This window comes from Narcine bancroftii, chromosome 14 (genome assembly GCF_036971445.1).
Source record: "Narcine bancroftii isolate sNarBan1 chromosome 14, sNarBan1.hap1, whole genome shotgun sequence".
Classification (NCBI taxonomy): Eukaryota; Metazoa; Chordata; class Chondrichthyes; order Torpediniformes; family Narcinidae; genus Narcine; species Narcine bancroftii.
Genome location: NC_091482.1, coordinates 26,707,712 through 26,729,925, shown reverse-complemented (window position 1 = coordinate 26,729,925; position 22,214 = coordinate 26,707,712). Strand labels below are relative to the sequence as shown.

General features: G+C 41.7%; 1 protein-coding gene across 11 annotated transcripts in view; it reads right to left on the bottom strand.

Annotated features, from left to right (window-relative positions):
• LOC138749782 (elastin-like) overlaps positions 1–22,214 on the bottom strand; it is a 270,705-nt gene that overhangs the window by 95,216 nt on the left and 153,275 nt on the right. For all 11 annotated transcript variants that reach the window (XM_069911641.1, XM_069911643.1, XM_069911638.1 and 8 more), the window contains 4 exons: positions 17,975–18,010; positions 15,684–15,758; positions 11,977–12,012; positions 7,875–7,934 (listed from right to left, as the gene is read on the bottom strand). In XM_069911641.1, coding sequence (XP_069767742.1) covers positions 7,875–7,934; positions 11,977–12,012; positions 15,684–15,758; positions 17,975–18,010 — 207 coding nt within the window. The remainder of the gene's footprint in view (positions 1–7,874; positions 7,935–11,976; positions 12,013–15,683; positions 15,759–17,974; positions 18,011–22,214) is intronic.

Here is a 22,214-nt window from a genome sequence, read left to right as displayed (position 1 = left end):
AGAGAAGTGCATTTTTATGTGGTCATGCTCCTTAGCCTTTGTCTTCAATGGGCATGGAGGCATGGAGGCATCCATCTGAGTGAAGCCTCATAGCTTGCACAATACAAGTTCAAGAAATGAACTTTTGGGGGAGGGGGTTGGGGAGAAAATTAAAAATTTATTGTATCATTTTGTATGGTTTATTAAGTTACCAATTACTGAATTTATACTTTGTATTATACAAATGATAAATAAAATGTTCAAAAAAATGTAACCATTCTCATTGTATGAAATGCATTTTGTACATTATATATTGTGCATACATTAAAAAATTGGCTAGATTCCATGAGATGTTGCATTGCCTTATCTCTTTGAAGGGTTTTAGCAATAAAAATTATGAATCCTTTGAGTTTTGTACAAGAGTTGAAAGAGAATTATTGTTTTGGAAAAATGAGTTAGAGATAACCTGAGTAAGATTGAAAAAAGAACATTCTACATATTGCACAAAGAAACAAGTGTGGCACCAATCACTCAAAATAGGGCTAAAAACCATTTTGCATACAAAATATTGAAAGCCAACAAAGAAAAATCTAAGCCTTTAATTAAATGAACTCCTGGATAATAGATCAATAGCTGGTGAGACAAGAATTTGGGTATGAAAAAAAACTGATGTTTATCTCAATCTTATAGTTATACTTTGATACTTAAGTATCAAATTATTTTAGAATACTTCTGGTTAAAAAAATGTAGGTGTGTTTCCTCCCAAGCATGCAGGAGACCCCAGGCCCTATGTATTGTATTTAGAGATGCTGTTTAGCTTGATGAGTATTTTGAGTACTTTTATTTAAACTTCTGGCATTTTCAGATTTTCCTTTATGAAAATAGGTAGACCTGCCTCTATATTTAGCAGCTTTAGCTGCTTCATATCCACCTGAAGCAAAAAGAGATTGACATGAGAGAACAATCTCATGCAGAGTACACAATTTATAACAGTTCACCACATTTCTGAAATATTCAATATTGTTGTTGAAATCCAAAAAAAAGTTATCTTTATGATCATTAATTACATTATTGAGGATTTAGATAAATCATCAAATTCTTTGACTATTAAATGATGTTTTAAGAGTTTGGATAAAGCTGTGTGCTAAGTCCCCTGTTCTATTTCTTCTGCATTCAAGATTGTGTAGCCAAGTTCAGCTCCGAAGCAATCGATAAATTCACTGACAACACCATCACTGTTGGTCAAATATTGGGAAATTGTGATTGAGAATCTGGTTGTGTGGTGCTAAATAAAATATTCAGCTCTTAGTGTCAGCAAGACCAAGCGGCTGGTCTTCTCGTTGCTTCCTGCAGTCCCAAACCTCCAGGTTCCTGATATCCAACAGCTATCAGGGTTTCAATCATCCTTTATTAATTTAACTTTAATGATATACCGCTCCAAGACCACCAAAAGATCTGCATTACTGGAATATCATTTTAAAAAATTTATCTTGCACTAACTGCAACTGTGAAAATTTATTTATATATCCCTTTAATTTTCTCTGTATCTAAGGAAAATATAAAATCAAGGACACAAATCTCTGCCAGAACTACAATTTCTTTGCTAGTGTATTCTTGATCAGGCCCTTGGGATTTCAAAGGATCCTTTCATTATCATATCATTATACAGAAAAATTAATATGCACAATATACTTTAACTTTTGTCTGCTGTAAAGGCAAAAAGTGAAACACAAAAGTCTGCAGATGCTGTGGTTGTAGTAAAAACATACTGAAATGATGGAGGAACTCAGCCGGACTTTTCAGTGTCCATAAAGAGCAAAGATATATTGCTGTCACTTCAGGCCTGAGCCCTTCTTCAAGGAATAAGCAGAATGAGCCAGAAGCAGGAAATCTCAGAAAGTCTCAGAATTCACACAATGCTGGCTAGGGGAGGAATCCAGATCAACAAAAGGTGTTAATTGGATGTGATAAGAGACAAGGTAGGAATTTATCATGTTTGTATGAAAGAAGACAGGGAAAAAGGAAAGAAAGCAAGGGGAAGGAGAATATCACAAAACCCTGAAAATTTTATATTATGGTCATCCAGTTGGAGGGTGTCCAGCTGGAAGATGAAGTGCTTTTAATTTTTTTGTCCAATTCAGCCCTACGAGTCTGGGCTGCCCAATTTACACCCCATTAACTTATACCCTGGTACATTTTTGAAGGGTGGAAGGAAACTGGAGACCCCGAAGAAAACCCAACCAGACATGAGGAAAACGTAAAACTCTTTCAGATAGCATGGGATTCTAACCCAGATCCGGTCCACCAATTTGTGGGTTGTCTCAGTCTGGTAGTGCATGAGTCCATGGACACATATGTCAGCAAGGGAATGGGGTGGTGAACTGAAATGCCACCTATTGTGGCAGAAAATAAAGAGTCATGATGAGCATTGCCCTGATCCTCAATAATAAAAGTAAAAGAAGCAAAAGAATCTCTTCAGAAACACTGAATGTCTGTGGATTCACCTCCAGCATTCGCACAGCCTTTGCAGGCTCACATGTTAAATCCACCGGCAACTTGAGCTCCAGATGCAAAACCTCTAATATAATCAGTGTTTTCAGTGCCTGAGGCTCTTCAAGAGCCCTTCTTGCCATCAGCATCCCCTTGAATCCTGGTACTGAAGTATGACCAGGCAGTAGGACCCTGTGGTGCAGTGATGTGTCCCCTTCCGCTCTTCTTCGGTCTGCACCAGCGGCAGTACTGTTGTTACAGCAGCTCCAGGAGCACCACCATTTTTTTCTACCTTTATGTTCCTTTATGTGCATGAGCCAGTCTCAATCAGCCAGCAGCCTGGTGTCAGTCCTTCAAAAGCATGTCACCAGCAGCATGCAGCCTGTGTGAGTCCTTTGACAGCAAGTTGCCACAGCCTTCAGTCTGTTTAAGACCTGCAGCTGTTGATCCCCTTGCTGGTCCACTGCCATGGTCATCTTCCTGTAGGGTCATCTTGCAGGCTTTGCTTTCCCAACAGGAGGTGTTCTTGTTTCCACTGCCCTGCATCGGTTCACTGTTCCCCCGGAGACTGCCACCCTTTGTGGTAAGCTGCTCAGCTCAGGCACCGCAATCTTGGGTACAGATCTCCATAGTTGTACGATGTTATTTAAAAAAACTCCATCTGCTCCTCTAGCAGGCTATTTAAAGCTTGTACAGAGCCGTCAACTTCACAACCTGGAGTGCAGCACTGTGTTCCCCCCCCCCTGGTTCTCTTGGGTCTGCACCAGCAGCTGTTGTTATAGCACCTGCAGCATCGCCCCCACTTTATTCTACCTTAATGCATGTTTATGTACTTCAACACCACCAGCAACTCTTATTTTGTAATGTCAATATATTTCAGGATATCACTGTCCTCTTTTCCAAATTTCCTGGGTTGTCAAGGATATCTTTTTTTCTCCTCTTCTTTCCTGCTTAACAATTACAATTACAGCACGGAAACAAGCCAATTTGGCCCTTCTAGTCCACACGGATCCAAGTACCCTCCTCTAATCCCACGTACCAACACTCTGCCCATATCCCTCCATCCCCCTCCCATCCATATACTTAACCAACTCTTTCTTAAATGACAAAATTGACCCTGCCTCCACCACCTTTCCCGGAAGCCCATTCCACACAGTAACCACTCTCTAAGTAAAGAAGTTCCCCCTCATGTTACTCCTAAAACTTTGCCTGTCAACTCTCAACCCATGACCTCTTGTATCCACCTCTTCTACTCTCAATGGGAAAAGACTTTCCACATCAACTCTATCTATCCCTCTCATTATCTTAAACACCTTTATCAAATCCCCTCTCAGCCTTCTATGTTCCAAGGAATAAAGACCTAATTTGCTCAATCTTTCCTTGTATTCCAGATGCTGAAACCCAGGCAACATTTTTGTAAATCTTCTCTGCACTCTCTCTATCTTATTAATATCCTTCCTAGAAATCGGTGACCAGAACTGCACACAGTACTCTAAATTTGGCCTCACCAATGCCTTGTCCAGTTTCATCATTACTTCCCAACTCCTATATTCTATGCACTGATTTATATAGGCAAGCATACTAAAGGCCTTCTTCACCACCCTATCCACAAACACTCCTACCCTCATCAAACAATGCACCGTTATTCCTAGATCTTTCTGCTCCACCGCATTCTTCAATGCCCTCCCATTTACCACATATGTCTTGCTTTGATTATTCTTTCCAAAATGAAGCACCTCACACTTATCAGCATTAAACTCCATCTGACATCTTTCTGCCCACTCCACTAAGCAGTTTAAATCCTTCTGCAATCTTTGAAAACCCTCTTCATCATCCACAATTCCCTCTACTTTAGTATCATCTGCATATTTACTTATCCAATTTACCACACCATCCTCCCAATCATTAATATATATGACAAACAGCAACGGTCCCAATACTGAACCCTGAGGTACACTGCTTGTCTCCGGCCTCCATCCTGACAAACAATTATCTACTACTACTCTCTGGCACCTTCCTTCCAGCCACTGTTGAAACCATTTGACTATCTCCAAATTAATACCCAGGGACTTAGCCTTCCTAACTAACCTCCCATGCGGAACCTTATCGAAGGCCTTACTGAAGTCCATATAGACAACATCCACTGCTCTACCCTCATCAACATTCCTAGTCACCTCTTCAAAAATTTCAACAAGATTGGTCAAACACAACCTTCCACGCACAAATCCGTGTTGAGTGTCCCTGATCAGACCCTGTCCCTCTATATACTTATATATACACTATCTCTAAGAACACTTTCCATCAATTTACCTACCACAGACTTACAGGCTGATAATTGCTAGGCTTGCTCCTCAAACCCTTTTTAAACAAAGGAACCATATGCGCAACACGCCAATCCTCCGGCACTATACCCGTCTCTAATGACATTTGAGAAATCACTGCCATAGCCTCCACTATTTCCTCACTAACTTCTCTCAAGGTCCTGGGGAAAATCCTGTCAGGTCCTGGAGATTTATCCACCTTTATATGTTTCAAAAGCTCCAGTACTACCTCTTTCTTAATCATTATAGTCTCCATATATACCCTCTTTGCTTCCTTACCCTGCACAGTTCAATATTCTTCTCCTCAGTAAATACTGAGGAAAAGAAATTGTTCAAGACCTCCCCCATCTCTTGGCTCCACACACATTCTGATTCTCTATTGGACCAATTTTATCTCTCCCTTTCCTTTTGCTATTTACATATTTGTAGAAACCCTTTGAATTTATATTCACCCTGCTTGCTATAGCCACTTCATGCCTTCTTTTAGCTTTTTAATTTCTTTCTTAAGATTCTTTTTACATTCAATATAGTACCCAAACATCTCCATTTTTCCGTTTCTTATATTTATTGTTGTACTCCCTCTTTTTTCGAACCAAGTTTCCAATATCCCTTGAGAACCATGACTCTCTCAAACTTTTGACCTTACCTTTCAACCTAACAGGTATATAAAGATTTTATACTCTTAAAATCTCTCCTTTAAAAGACCCTCTATTTCTCTATTATATCCTTCCCAGAAAATAAATTGTCCCAATCCACCCCTTGTAAATCCTTTCGCATCTCCTCAAACCTAGCTTTTCCCCACTCAAAAACCTCAACTCTGGGCCCAGACCTATCCTTTTCCATAATTACCTTGAAGCTAATGGCATTATGATCACTGGACCCGAAGTGCTCCCCCACACATACTTCTGACACCTGACCCATCTCATTCCCCAACAGTAAATCCAACACAGCTCCCTCTTTGGAGGGTACCTCCATGTATTGATGTAAAAAGCTATCCTGCACACATTTTACAAACTCAAACCCATCCAGCCCTTTCACGGAATAGGTTTCTTAATCAATATTCGGAAAATTAAAATCCCCCACAATCACTACCCTGTGCTTATTACAAATATCTGCTATCTCCCTACTAATTTGTTCCACTAATTCACATTCCCCATTTAGTGGTCTATAATACACCCCTATAATTGTAACTTCCCCTTTCCCATTCCTCAATTCCACCCAAATTGCCTCCCTGGACAAGCCTTCTATTCTATCGCACCTAAGCACCGCTGTAATATTTTCTCTATCAAGTAGTGCAACCCCACCTCCTCTTGCCCCCCCCACCCCCCCCCCCCCCGGTTCTATCTCATCTAAAGCAACTAAATCCAGGAATATTTAGCTGCCAGTCACATCCCTCCTGTAACCATGTTTTACTAATTGCTACCATGTCATACTTCAGCTCATCCACCTTCCTTACAATGCTCCTAGCTATAAAATATATGCATTTTAGAGATTTCCCACTTTTTACTTCCTGTATGCTCCTATCTTTACCAACAGCTCTCTTATGATCTTTTGCAATCGACCTCTGTCCATCTTCGTATAGAGCATCCCCCTTTTCTATCACCTGACTTGCCCCCACCCCCTCAAGCACTGTCTACAAGCTTTCTCTGATTGCACTCTCACCTTCTCCTTGCTGTTCTCCTTCATTTGGTTCCCTCCCCCCCCCCCCCACCCAGCCATTCTAGTTCAAAGTCTCCTGAGTAACCCTAGAAAATGTCCCCGTCAGAATCCTTGTCCCCCTGGGGTTCAAACGCAGCCTGTCCTTTTTGTACAGGTCACACATACCCTAAAAATGGTCCCAGTGATCCACAAACGAATCCCTGCCCTCTGCTCCACCCTTTCAGCCACGCGTTCATCCTCCATCTCTTTCTATTCCTGTTCCCATTGTCGCATGGCACAGGCAATAATCCTGAGATTACTCCTTTTGCGATCCTTCTTTTTAACTCTCTACCTAGCTCCCTGTACTCACTTTTCAGGATCTCTTCTCTATTCCTCCCTATGTCGTTGGTACCTACATGTACCATGACTTCTGTCTCATCTCCCTCCCCCCTTTGAGATGTCCTGGACTCGAGCAACAGGGAGGCAAACCACCATCTGGTTCTCCTTGCTTTGTCCATAGAATCCCCTGACTGTACACCTGACTATCGAGTACACCTGACTATCGAATCCCCTATGACTATTGCCCTCCTCTTCCTTTCCCTACCCTTCTGAGCCTCAGAGACCAACCCAGTGCCAGAGGCACAGCCACTGACACTTTCCCTAGCTGGGTTGTTTCCCCCAACAGTACCCAAAGAGGAGTACCTGTTGTTGAGGGCCATAGCCACAGGGGTCCTCTCTACTACCTTACTATTCCTCTTCCCTCTCCTAACCGTGACCCACCTGTCCTCCTCCCATGGCCCTGGTGTGACCACCTGGCTGTAACTCCCATCTATGATGACCTCACTCTCTCCGACCAGAGCAAGGTCATCGAGCTGCAGCTCTAGTTCCCTAACAAGGTTCTTGAGGAGCTGCAGCTCAGCACACCTGGTGCAGATATGTACGTCAGTGAAGCTAGAAGACTCCATGACTTCCCTCATCTGACACAGAGAACAACAAACTGCTCTCACACTCACCCCTTCTCTCTCCTCCTTCCTCAAATAAGTAGAATTGACTAAAGAATACAAAACCAATTAAACAGCCTTACCTTAACTTGACAAGCTCGACCTCAGCCTCTGCTCACCGAAGCCTCTTGAGCCAAAGCCTGAATTCCCCACTCCTTCCTTATTCTCCTTGAGATTTAACTCTATGCCAGCTGCCTAATACCTACTTCTTTTTCATGAAGTATCTCTCATTAGTCAGTGTTCCATAATGCTGCCAGCTTTGTCCTTTACTCTAACAAGATTTTCTGGTACTGAAATATCTCATTATCACTTTTAAGATACTTCCTCTTACCAGATATCCTATTACCTGCTAACAAATGTTATTGCAAAACCTTATGAGTTATAATTAAACTTTTCATTCAACATGCCAATTAATCTAAAATGTCAGTACTGAGATGTACCTTACCTGGAAAAACTCCTGGTCCAATTCCTTGACCACCTCCAGTTATGCCCAATGGACTGCCAGCTGGGGCACCAGGAATGTGAGTAAAGAAGAGGTACAACTATCAATATTTGCTGAACACTTAACAGAGGAACACTCAATTAGATCCAAAGACATTGCAGTGTAGTTAAGATGACTTATCACAAATGAGCTGGTGTTTTTATTTGCTGCAAGTACAGATGTGGAATATGATCAAAGGTGAAAATGCTTTACTTTCAATTATTAAATACAATAAAGCTCTGATAATCCAGCATGTTCAGTGCCAGATTTGCAAATTTTCCAGACAGTATTTTCTTCCCATTAATAGCTCAATGCTCTTTTATTTTAATTTTTATGTAAAAAATAAAATTGTTATTTAATCATTTATTATGTTTCTGATTGTGACAGAATAATGCAAAATAAAAACAGGAAGTGCTGGAAACACTTAGCCATCAGGCAACATTTATGGAAAGAGAATCAGAGTTCATGTTTCAGGACTGGTATACTTTGTCAAAACTGGGAAAGACAAGAAAGCAGGTTAATTTCAGTGGCAGGAGAAGGAAGGGGGATAAATGATTTGAAAACTGATAGGGTGAGACTAAATAATAATTGAGTTGTGTGTCCACTGTCTAATTTGTTTTAAGTGTTGCAAATAGCAGGGCTGTGAGACGTAACCAGCTGGCCAAATGGTACTAGTGGAGAGAATAAACTAAGCCAAAATGATGGATGAATGAGAAAGAGAATGGGCACTATTAATATAGACAGAATGAGAAGCAAGTTATATCAGGTTGGAGAAATCAATATGGTGTTTAGGATTCCGCAATATTCTCAAAAAGATGTGGCATTGTTCCTCAAGCTTGCTTTGGGCTTTGTTGTAACAGTGTAGGAGGCTAGAAGCAAATGGGTCAGAGCGGGAGTGGAATGGAGAATTAAAGTGGCAGGCAACCATAACCTCAAGGAGATTCTGTCGGGGGTTCTGTAAAGCAATCAGTGTTTGTTTTCTTTAATGTAGAGGAGAACACAGTGTGAACATTGTACACTAGAAGAAATGCAAATGAATCACACCTCAATCCAGCACCTGTAGTTCCTTTCTTGATTGAGAATCACAGGATTGTTTTTCATTGCATACTGTATGTTTTTAGTATATTCTAAATACCTTTAGCATGGTTTCTATTTCTCTTCCTTGGAATTTTGTGGAGGTAGATAATTAGAATTATTTAACAAAGGCAATAGATATGGTTTTGAAAGTTTGAGGAATTTAGGGCTGGGGGGACTGGCATAGAAGAGATGAATTCTTCAGCCAAGAATGAATAGTGGGATAGATGAGTGGCCTACTCTTGTTCCTATTTTCTTATGTTCTTACATTCTCTACATATTAAGCTTTACTCCCCTTTTATTGAATTTTATTTTAAAGTATGTTACTTGGTGCATTTTATCCATCTTGCATTCTAAAGGACAACAGAAGAAGACACAGTAGACAGATAAACAAACATGAATCCTCTGGACTGAAAATTTGAGCCACCTTGTTATTGTAGGTGACCTTTGAATAGGTTTATAACCTTTTCTAGTTACTATTATAAGAAAGATCAGGGAGAAAAACAGGAAAATATTTCCTTTCATGCAGTAACTAGGAATAAATGAACCATTAGGAGCCGTTACTCATGAAATTACACATCCGGAAATATAGTTGCATAGGATCCATGGTGAATTGATAGTTTGAATTTGTAATTGGTTTCCCTGTAGAATACAGGCTAATAGTGGAAGGGTGTTATTCTGGCTAGAGGTGAATGACCAGTGGTGTTCTGCATGAAATGCTGTGGGACCCCTGATGTTTGTGGTACATTAAATGATGACAAAGCAGGTGGGGAGTGATAAGTCTGCAGATGGCACAAAGATTGGTGGAGTTGTGGACTGTGTAGAGAGCAATCAAATGAGACAGCATGGTTTCCATCAGTTGCAGATAGGGGTAGAAAAATGGGAGATGGTGTCTGGACAAGTGTGAGGGGTTGTACTTTGAGAATTCAAATGTAAAGGGGAAGTAAGTAGAAAATGGCAGGGTTCTTAACGGCACTGATTAAAATATGTCAAATAGTAGGTGAGGGGAAGTGGGGTGAAGATGGTTAAAGAAAAGATACGGAACAAGTTATATTTTATATACAGAGAGGGCCTGGAATGGGGTGCCAGTGATTAAAAACAGATTTTGTAGGAACATTTAAGAGGCTCCATAATAGACACATGAATTGCAGGAATATAGAGCAGATAAAAAATGGCGACGCTACCAGAGTTGTTGAAAAAGCAAGCCTGCTGCTGGTGCAGACCTGGGAGAGCAAAGAGTGGAGACACAGCGCTGCTCGGAAGGGTTCTACCACCTGGTCCTAATGCCGCATCTCTGTACAGGCTTTAAACATCCAGTAAGGGAACTGATGGTGTTTTTAAGTAAGATCCTACAACCATGGGTTTGTCCCTAAGATGATGGTGCTTGTGCCTGGCACCGGCCTGGAGTGGTTGCAGACTCTGGGGGAGCAGCAGACTTTTGCAGGGCACCAGAAATAGGGAAAAGACTCCACTGCCCCATTGAGGAGAAGCAGAGGAGATGTCCTTATAAGATGGTGACCATGGCAGTGGACCAGTGAGGGGCACCAGGTATCAGAACTGGGATTTGAGAGGATGCTGCGGGCAAGAAAGGCTCCCAAAAGGCCTTGGGTGCTCCTCTGGAGCTTGGGTTGCCAATGTATCAAGTAGGAGTTGGAGGCTGCAGGAGCATTGGAGATGAATCCATGGACACTCAGTGACTCTGAAGTTATCTCTTTTGCTGCTCTTTCTTTCTTGGGGTAAGAAGCAATGGGTGACACTAATGGCGACTCTGCCTTATGGCGGGAGAAGGTAATTTGGTGTAATATTACATGTTCTGTACTATTACATGACAATAAAGGAATTTTGAATATGCAACATGTGCAAGCCTCAGAGATTTAGTATAATTTGGGATTATGTTTGGCATAGACATTATGGGTCAAAGTGCCGACTTGGGCAGTATTGTTTTATTTTCTATGTTCTAAACTCAGTGGTTCTCAACCTTTTTCTTTCCACTTACATACCATTTTACATATTCCCTATGCCATTGGTGCTCTTTGATTAGTAATGGATTGCTTAAGGTGTAATGTGGTGGAAAGAAAAAAGTTTGATAACCACTGTTTTAATCTTACCTAATTATGTGCACAGTTTCATAACTCCAAAGAAAATGGGCCAATGGCAATTTTTCTCAAGTAGAATAATTCAGTTACATTTGGGTCTCAAGCAGTGATTCTCAATCTTCCCTTCCCACTCACCTACCACCTTAAGCAATCCCTTACTAATCACAGAGCACCGGTGGCATACGGATTACTTAAAGTGGTAGGTGAGTGGAAAGAAAAAGGTCGAGAACCACTGCCCTAAACGATTGTTAAATATCTCCTCAAAGGACTCCTAAAATGGTTTAATAACATGCAATAGCAGTGGAATTAACGCTGTTAGCCCTACTTACATTTTTATTCCATAAAATGGAAGTCATTATGGTTTTAAGAAACTCTTGCCACTTAAAAAATCTGGTTATAATTTTTTTTCTGGATAAGCAAATAAAAGAGTAAATGTACTGATCTCTGCATAAATTTAATCTCACATTTATCTGCCATTATAATATCCCTAATTTTATATCTTGAAATTATTTTATATCAACCTTATTGTTTCTTACATATTTCTGTTTCATGCCCTACAAAAATTTTGAAATGATGCACTTAAAATCACTGGGTGGGTTCATAACTATTGCAAGTAATGTTTGTCCATATCTGCCTTCAAATGCAAAGATACAATTGCAATGATAAAAAGTATCAGTAAAGTACTAGCAAGTTCTAAATGCATTAACAGCAGAAATCAGCTTGGTCTCCTTGAGTTATAGATGCAATGGTCAATTATTTGTTTGAAAGATTACATCAATATTTAGAAATAATATAAAATGTTGATATTAGATAGCACACTCAAACAGAAGGGATATTGGCAGAGAAAAGCAGATAGAGTGTGTTTTTGACTGAACTATGAAATTAAGTTGATTTACCTCCATATTTAGCAGCTTTGGCTGCTGAATAGCCACCTGCAGAGAAAAATAATTGATGTTATTGCAGAAAACAACTACATTCAGATCAGAATAATAAGTAATACAATCAATCACACCATCTCATTCTAGAGAAAATATATTTAGGTTTGGGAGGTGAGGCGGTGGTAGGAGACAGTGACACCCAAGAGACATGTAATCGAGTATCTGTTTGGTAAGGGTAGGGGAATAGACAATCAATGCAGAGGACCCCTGTGGCTGTTCCCCTCAACAATGTATACCATTTTGAATACTGTTGGTGGGTGGGACAAGTCATAGTGGTCAGGTCTCTGGCGCAGAATCTGGCCCTTTGGCTCAGAAGGGAGAAAAGGAGAGCTATAGTGATTGAGGATTTGATAGTCAAAGGAACAGATAGGAGGTTCTGTGAACAAAATCAAGACTTAAATATAGAATGTGACCTCCCAGGTGCCAGGATCAGGGATATCTTAGATGAGTCCACAACATTCTCAAGTGGGAGGGTGAGAAGCCACCCAGGTCCACGTTGGTTCTAATGATACAGAGAGGAAAAGGGCTGAGGTCCTGAAGAGGGAATCTAGGGAGTTAAGAAGGATGCTAATAAGACGGACCTCAAGAGTGGTAATTTCTGGATTGTTGCCTGTGCCACATGCCAGTTATGGCACATGAATGCATGGTTGAAAAGTTGGTGCAGAGTGCAGGAGTTCAGTTTCATGGATCATTCTGGGGAATGTATTACCTATATAAAAAGGACAGTTTGCATCTGAATGGGAGGAGGACTAATATCCTGGGGGGAAGGTTTGCTAGAGCTGTTGGGGAGGGTTTAAACTAGTTTGGCAAGGGGATGGGAACCAGAATGAAAGGGCAGTGAATCGGGCAGAAGATACACAAGTAGATGCACTATGTAGCGAGATTGTGACAAAGGATAGACAGTCAATAGGGCAATATGGCAAGCATAGAGTTAAGGATTTAACTTGGTTTACTTTGGAAACAAAATTTAAAAGGATGATGAACACAGCACTGAAGGTCTTGCATTTAAATGCCCACAATATAAGAATTAAAGTTAATGATCTAGTAGTGCAGCTCGAAGTTGGCAGGTATGACATTGTGGCCATCACTGAGTCGTGGTTGAAAGAAGACCACAAATGTAAACTAAATATCCATGGATATTTAGTGTTTCGGAATGACAGGAATGTAGGCAGAGGGCTTGAGGTGGTTCTGCTGGTTAAATAATGGAATTAAAATTTTGGAGGGAGCAGGCATTGGTTCAGTGTGGGTAGAATTAAGAAACTCTCAGGGCAAAAAGTTGTATAAAGGCTTCCAAACAGCAGCCAGGATGAGGTGTGCAAACTACAGAGGGAGAAAGAGAAGGCATGCAAAAAGGGCAATATTATAATAGTCATGGGGGATTTCAATGTGCAGGTTGATTGGGAAAACTACTGTGGAAGATATTAGTAAATATACCCGAGTTTCAAGAGAGGTGAGTGCAATCATGATCACCAGAGAGAAGGTGCTTGTGAAACTGAATGACCTAAAGGTAGATAAGTCTCCCGGATTAGATGGAATACACACTCAGGTTTTAAGTAGCTGCAGAAATTGTATAGGCATTAGTAATGATCTTCCAAGAATCAGTAGGTTCTAGCATGGTTTCAGGGGACTGGAAAATTGTAAAGGTCACTGCTATTTAAAAAAGGAGGGAAGCAGGACAAAGAAACTTATAGATCTGTCGCGGAGGTTGTGGAATTGTTGGAGGTGATTGTCCAAGAAGAGGTTATGCAGTGCCTGGAGGTGGATGACAAGAAAGACCAAAGTCAGCAGGGTTTCCTGAAGGGAAAATCTTGCCTGACAAACAAACTGCAATTTTTTTGAGGAAACCACAAGCAGACTATACAAAAGAAATGCAGTGAATGTTGTATATTTGGATTTTCAAAAACCCTTTGACAAGGTGCTGTGCATGAAGCTGCTTAACAAGTCGAGACCCCATGGAATTACAGGAAAAATATATGCATGGGCAGAAAACAGAGTAGGAATAAAAGAATCCTATTCTGGTTGGTTATCAGTGGTGTTCTGGAGAGGTTGGTGTAGGGGATACTTCTTTTTGTATGGTATGGCAATAACTTGGATTGCAGAATAAATGGCTTTGTGGCTAAGTTTGTAGCTGTTACAAAGACAGGTGGAAAGGCAGGTACTGATGAGGAAATGGAGAGGCTGCAGAGAGACTTAGATAGATTAGGAAAATGAGCAAGGAAGTGATAAATGAAATACAATGTTTGAAAGTGCATGGTCATGCACTTTGGTGGAAGGAATAAAAGAGCAAACCATTATTTGGATGGGGGAAAATTCATATTTGGAGAGGGACTTGGGGATTCTTGTGCAAGATATCCTAAAGGTTAACATCCAGGTTGATTCAGTGGAGAAGAAGGCAAATGCAATGTTGACATTCATATCTAGAACAATGTGATATAAGAGCAGGAATATGATGTTGAGGCTTTATAAGGCACATGTGAGGCCTCACTTGGGAGAACACGATATAGTTTTGGGCTCTTTATTTAAGAAAGGATGTGCTGGCATTGGAGGGAGATCAGTGAAATTCACAAGAATGATTTCTGGACTGAAGGGATTAGCATATGAGGAACTTCTTGCACTGTACTTGGAGTTCAGAAGAATGTCAGGGGACCTCATAAAAGTATTTTGAATGTTGAACTTTATTTTAATTTATTCAGAATCACCACAGAGAATCCCACAAAATCTAAGTGGAGAAAAAGCATTTTCCTTGAAGAAAGGTTTAGTCTCGAAACATTGGCAATATAACTTTGTCTCCTATAGATCCTGAGAAGACCAGAATTTTGTTGTTTTTATTTCCAAATGACAAACCAGATCATGTGCTAAGGGCAAGAATAGGGGCAAAATTTGAAAATAGTTTTTTTGAACAAGACTAAAAAGTTTATTTTAATTTTTTGGTTAATTTGTTTTAACAGTATATATTTTGTAAATCACAAATGAAAAGTACAAGCAAAGATAATTTCAAGACAGAAAATGTGGGAGTACTTTCTGGTCAGCATGCTAGAGATACATGGCTGTTTGATGTCTACCGAAGCTTGATACTTAATCAAAACCTAGAGTGCTATTCAAAACCAGGTGGAAAGCAGATTCAACCTTTCAGAAGGATGGAACAATAATTCAGCCAGTGGTTCACAAAGATCTTGGTTCAATCCTGAATTCAGATCCTCTGTGCACTTTGCACCTTCTCTCTGGGATTCCATGAATTTCCTTTGGGTGTTCTGGTTTCCTCACACATCCTAAAGATGTGCAGGTTGGTAGGTTAATTAGCAACTGTAAACTGCTTCTGGGTAAGTGGTAAAATCTGGTGGAAATTAGTAGAAATATAGGAGAAATAAAAAATAAGGAACAAAGGATTAGTATAAATGGGTGGATGATGGTGGATGTACACTTGGTGGGTCAAATAACTTGTTTCTAATTTGTATCTCTACATGAGTGCATAACAATGACTAATCTTAATTTAATCAGGAAAAATCATTATTGGTGATTCAGCTAAAACTCGAGATAAAATTACAGAATTGATAGAAAGTAAAAGGCTATAATTCTGGCCAAAATACATTGGTTAAAAAAAAAACCAAATCAATTGAAAGATTGCACTCAAATATTCTAAGATGTCATTACTGAGATAAAATTACCAGGTACTCTTCCCGGAACGCCCCCTGGATAGCCACCTTGAACAGCCCCTGGACCAGCTCCAATCGGAACCCCTCCTGGAGTATCAACACAACAGATGTACAACCATTTTTATTTGGTATAACCAAAAAAAAAGATTGGTTCGAAACAATTGCAGCATTGTTAAGTTTTCCGATTGCAAGAATGAATTGTTATTTTCATCAATTATATGAACAGATTCTGTGCTGTTATCAAAAGGTTAAGTACTTTGTTAATTGAGTGGGAGAAATTACGTTTGCTGTGAAACAGTAGTTTAATCCATTATTTACATTTTGTATCTGAAGAAATTTGGAACAGTTCAGGAATTGACCCAGAACTCCAACACTTGATCAATTGAATATTTTAACAGATCCCTAACCCAAATATTATAATACCAGGTCAGAAGGTAGTATAAGAGAATAAAGTCAAGTTTATTGTAATTTGATTGTACAAGTACAACCTGATGAAAAAGCATTCTCGGTGCAAAACAGCAGGCATACAACCAGAAAAAACACACATTCAGACAAACAATACCTATGCAGGGCAAGTATTCATTGAGACAAATAAATAAAAATTGTTTCATGAATATGAGAGTCTTGGATGGTTAGTGTATAACCATCTGAGACACTGATATTCATAAAGACTCTCATATCATATATAAGTTGGGTAAATTTACCAAGTCTGTAACCCAGAATGTGCTTTATGGATCAACAAGAATTATATGGCATTTTATTCAAAGAATTCTTGGTAACAGTGGCTGTAAATTTCAAATTTTATGATATTAAAAAACTTTATTTTTAATTCCCTATTAAACATTTTTTTTTAATTCTTTTTTGTTTATAGATCTGTCCATACATTATTCCTATGCTTTTGAACACAACAAAAGAACCATATAAATCAGTGGTTCTCAACCTTTTAGTTTCCACTCACATTCCACTTTAAGTATTCCATATGCCAGCAGTGCTCTGTGGTTAGTAAGGGATTACTTAAGGTGGTATGTGAGTGGAAAGTCAAAGTTTGAAAACAACTGTATTAATCGTACTTAATTGATGGTTTCATAATTCCAAAGAAAATGGGCGAATGGCAATTTTTCTCAAGCAAATACTTCAGCAACAATTGGGTCTAGAGCAGTGGGTCTCAACCTCCCATTCCCACTCACCTACCACCTTAAGCAATCCCTTACTAATCACAGAGCACTGATGACATAGAGATTACTTAAAGTGGTTTGTGAGTGGAAAGAAAAAGATTGAGAATCACTGATAGAAATGAAACTTTTAACTTGATTTCTCAGCACGTAGCTATCTTGCAACTGAAGGTGATGGTTGTACAAGGAAACAATTGTCAGACTGATTATATTTTAAGCAACAGAAATGACACTGAAATGAATCCAACATTTTTAGTTAAAAAATAAACTGAGATAGGAAACTATTTCTTCAGTGCAATAATTTGAGAACTCATCCAATAAGTAGCATAAATTTGCTAACTTCCATGTTGCCAGTAATGACAAGCAATGGAAAGGAACAGAAAGGTAGATTTGGATCCAACCTGTGAATGAGTGATAATGGTTTTATATTTTATCTGTTATTTATTTGGCTACATAATAATTTTTTCTTTATCCTTTGAAAGAATTTATGATTCTCCAAACTGTTTGTCACAATTTTCAGTATTTTGTGGTCTGAATTATTTGAAATGATGCCCTGTAAAACCACAGGATGCTATTAAGATTTCTGCAACGGTTGTTTCAAGCTTACACTGTATGTTGTCATTGTAAATACACAAGTAGTGCATTAGAACACAGATTGCAATGACTAAAGTGTAGATTTGAGACTCTGGAACAGGGAAAAACTGCGCTCTTCTTTGACAATATTCTACCCCTTACAGTAAGCATGAGATATCTGGCACCTATGGGGATTGGTAAATGCCGGAAAGTGAATTTTCCAGTGTCTTGAGATTGTATGTTGTCTGATTGGCAAACTAATCGCAAGGCATGCCAATTTTAAACTTCATATCTTTTACCTATTTATTTTCCTTAATTTTTTTGCTGGTTGCTTGGTAACAGGAGTTTTACTGTACTTTAGTATAATTATATTGAAATTTGATAATGAACTACTACATGGAAAACCACTGAGATTCTCTTGAAACTAAGTGATATTTTTAGAATGATTGCCTCCTCGCAGGGGCAAGTAGCAGAATGAACTGAAAGTATTGCATGGATTACAGAAGACCCTTTGAGACAAAGTGGCATCGTCTGAATTTTAAAAACAGGAAGCTTTACCTCTATATTTAGCTGCTTTCGATGCTGCATAAGCACCTGCAATGACACAGGATTATGTTAAGTCAGAGCTTCATGTAGTTCAATCACAGACACTTTCCAGTATATTCACTATTCAGGCAAATTCTTCCAAACTAACTAACAATGTAACTAAACAGTTTTGATGAAACATTAATTCTACACATTTTCTTTATTGTGTGTTTTTACATTTTCTGTTTTTGGGATTAAGAAATGGTAATGTGCCTATTAATTCCATTTGGTACCATGAGTCTTGTATGATTTACCCCTTGCTTGCTCAAAAATAAATATTTTTTTTGGATGGCAGTATAGGAGATTCCATTATCAAACTAAGGGAAGAAGATCCAGAAGATAAATTACCACGAACACAATTACCAAAAAAATGTTTAATGTTGATCCAATGAGCTTACCAGGTACTGAAGCAATCCATATTCTGAAAATGATAATTAATCCTCTGACCATTTACATTCATGGACAGTCCTTTGCTTGTAGTGTTTAAAACTTCATCACTCATATTCTGTGAATGTTTAAAATTAATATAGAATGCTGACTGGAACAGAGGTATAATACTTACTCAGGGTGGGGATTATTGAAGAGAGCACAGGTAGTGATAGTGAGGAATGGGGTAAAGAACAGGATGGTCATCGACGACAGTCGGACCATCAACAGATGTATGCAATTGGATGCATAACCCCTCCCACACATCGCTGACGTGGTCAACCAAAGTGCCCAGTATTGGGCCTTTTTGACCATCAACCTGAAGTCAGCATACCACCGGCTCCCTATCTGCCCGGAGGACCACTAGTATATAGGGTTTGAGGCGGGTCCCCTTCAGTGTCACAAATGCCGTCTCGGTCTTCCAATGGGAGATGAACCACATGGTGGATCAGTACGAGTTGCGGGCCACTTTCCATACCTCGACAACGTTACCATCTGCAGGACCTTGACACCAATCTCCAGAAATTTCTCGGAACAGCCAAGCTCTTTAACCTTACATATAAGACCAAATGTGCGTTTCACACAATCTGCCTTGCCATCCTTACTGTGTCGTAGAGAATGGAGTCATCAGCCTGATCGCATGGTGGCCGCTTCTGGAGCTTCCCCTTCCACACAGCCTCAAGGGCCTGAAGAGGTGCCTTGGATACTTCTCCTATTATGCCCATTGGGTCGCCAATTATACAGACAAGCCTATTGGTTTCTTGATAACACTCTTTCAAGTAAATGATGGTGCATCACACAATACTGGTGTTTGGTGCACTGTTTGTCTCAATATCAACAATTTGGAATGGTTAGCATATTTACACCATTGAGCAAAACTAATTTACTGAAGGCTGTCTGGCTGGTCTTATACTCCCAGCCCGGACCTGGCTGAGAACCGTGCTGCGGGGCATCACGTGGGTCGCCAAGCGCGGGCTTCTGAGCCCAATGCCAAGGACGGGAGGAAACCCCGACGGCACCATTTTGGCCGGCTGCCCTGCTGCGTGCGTGACAAGCAGGGCCAGTTTGCCTGCCAAATGGTATACCGCCACACAGCCCCCCGCACCCCCCCCCCCCAGAACCATGTCCTTTTTTGCCGGGCGGCCTCGCTTCTTGGGTTGGGCCACAACTACTGGCTCGGTGGGGTCAAAGTGGGCTGGCTCTAACCTGTCGACCGTAAACAGTTTCCTCTTACCACCGATGTCCAGTGTGAAAGTGGATCCTGAGAGCTGGACAATATTCGTATGGCCCTTCGTATGGTCTTTGTAGAGGTGCTGTGGATGGGCCCCGCCTGATAAAAACGTACTCTGCGGAATTCAGCTCGCTGGGGATGTAAGATGCCTGTGTGCCATGTCTGCGCAGCGGTGGGGGTGTGAAGGAGTCCAACTGGGCCCAGAGGCAGGGAAGTAGACCTTGTGGTGACTGCTGGGGGTTGTGAGGTGCATTGACGAACTTACTGGGTAGGGCTAGTTGTGCACCGTAGACTAGCTCGACTAATGACAGCTGTAGGTCTTCTTTGGGTGTCAAGCGGATGCCCAGGAGCACCCAAGGCAGCTGGGGCTGCTGAGGCGGGCCATAAGTGCCGACTTAAGGTGGCGGTGCAATCACTCGACTAGCCCACTGGCCTGTGGGTGATAGGCCATGGTGTGATGTAGCTTGATCCCCAGCCTGTTGGCGAGCTATGCCCATGGCGTGGAGGCGAACTGGGCACCCCGATCACTGGTGAAGTGGTTCGGGATTCCAAACCGGGCAACCCAACCATTCAAAAGCGCTCGGGAGCAGGGGTCCGTGGAGGCATCTGGCATCGGGATTACCTTGGGCCAATGAGTGGTTGGGTCTACCACTGTGAAAAGGTAAGTTACCTTGGGAAATGGGTAAGGATCCGATGATGTCCATATGTATATGGCTAAACCGTTCCCGGACGTGTTCGAAATCTTGTTCGGGCACTCTGGTGTGCCTGTGTACCTTGCAAAGCTGGCAATGGGTGCAGGTACTGGCCCAGTCCACAATCTGCTTCCAAAGCCCATGCCAGATGAAACGTTCTGCCACCATACGGATCGTGGACCTGATGGAAAGGTGGGAAAGGTCATGGATATGGTGGAAGACTTGCCTGCATCACTGCTGGGGAACCACTGGTCGCGGAGTGCCCATGGAGACATCACACAGGATGGTGCCCTCACCATGAGGAGTTGGGAAGTCCTGGAACCGCAGGCCCATGATGGCAGTCCTGAAGGCCCGCGTCTCCTTGTCGGACTTCTGGTCCCAGACGAACTGGTCAAAGTCGAGGCTGGGAGTCAGCGCACAAATGGCCAGTCGTGAAAGTGCATTGGCGACCATGTTGTCTTTCCCCACCTTGTGCCGAATGTCAGTGGTGAACTCCAGCACGAAGGAGAGGTGACGCTGTTGGTGGACCGACCAGGGATCTCTTGCCATAGCGAGTGCCTGAGTGAGGGGTTTGTGGTCGGTAAAAATGGTGAAAGGGCTCCCCTCCAAGAAATAGTGGAAATGTTGCACTGCCAAGTACATGCCCAGCAACTCATGATTGAAAGCGCTATACTTGCGCTCTGGTGGGTGAAGAAGTCGGTTAAGGAATGCCAGTGGTTTCCACTGTCCATTCACCTGCTGCGCCAGGATGGCGCCAACGGCTGTGGCAGAGGCGTTAACGAAGAGTGCCATATGCAAGTAGGTGCGTGGGTGGACGAGCAGGATGGTCTGGGCAGCCTTCTTGAGCCCGAATGGTATGCGCAGGAACTCGAACAAGCTGAAAGGGGTGATGATGCCCTTTGTGAGGGCATCTTTTGTGGCTTCGAATCCCCTGCTGGGCCTCTGGAGTCCAGGCAAGCATCTTGTCTTTGGCCGTGATAAGGGCGAAGAGTGGCTGCATAATGTGCGCAGTGCCTGGAAATTGACCATACAATGTTATAGAAATTGACCACATCCGTGAACTCCTGTAGCCCCTTGAGATTGTCCGAGCGTGGGAACTCCTTGACTGTAGCGACCTTCATAGCGGCAGGTGTAGCTCCTTCGGCCGTGATGGTATGGCCCAAGAACTGCATGGACTCCTTCCCAAAGTGGCATTTGGCTGGATTGATTGTTAGGTCGAAGTCGGCCATTCAGAAAAGAGTGCGCAGATGAGACTTGTGTTGTGCCTGGTCTCTGCTGGCGACAAGGATGTCATCCAGGTAAATGAATACGAAATTCAAATCCCTGCCCACTGTGTCCATAAGGCGCTGGATGGTCTGGGCAGCCTTCTTGAGCCCGAATGGTATGCGCAGGAACTCGAACAAGCTGAAAGGGGTGATGATGGCCATTTTGGATATGTCTTTGGGGTGCTCCGGGATTTGGTGATACCCGCACACCAGGTCAACCTTGGAGAATACCCTCATGCTATGTAGGTTGGCCGTAAATTCCTGGATGTAAGGGATCGGGTAACGGTCAGGTACTGTCGCATCTTTAAGCTGTTGATAATCTCCGCAGGGGCGCCAGCTTTTGGGACCAGGTGGAGTGGTGAGGCCCAAGGATTGTTGGAGCATCAAATGATCTCTAGCTCCTGCAGATATGAGAACTCTTCCTTGACTATCTGGAGCTTATCCGGCAGGAGCCGGTGTGCCTTGGCATGGACCGACTGGGAATGTAATGAAACACCCAGTGGCGTGGTGAGGCAGTAGAGAACTGCAGCTTGAGGAGGGATGGGAACTCGTCCAGGATACGCTGAAACTCATCCTTGGGTGTGCTGACTATGGCCATC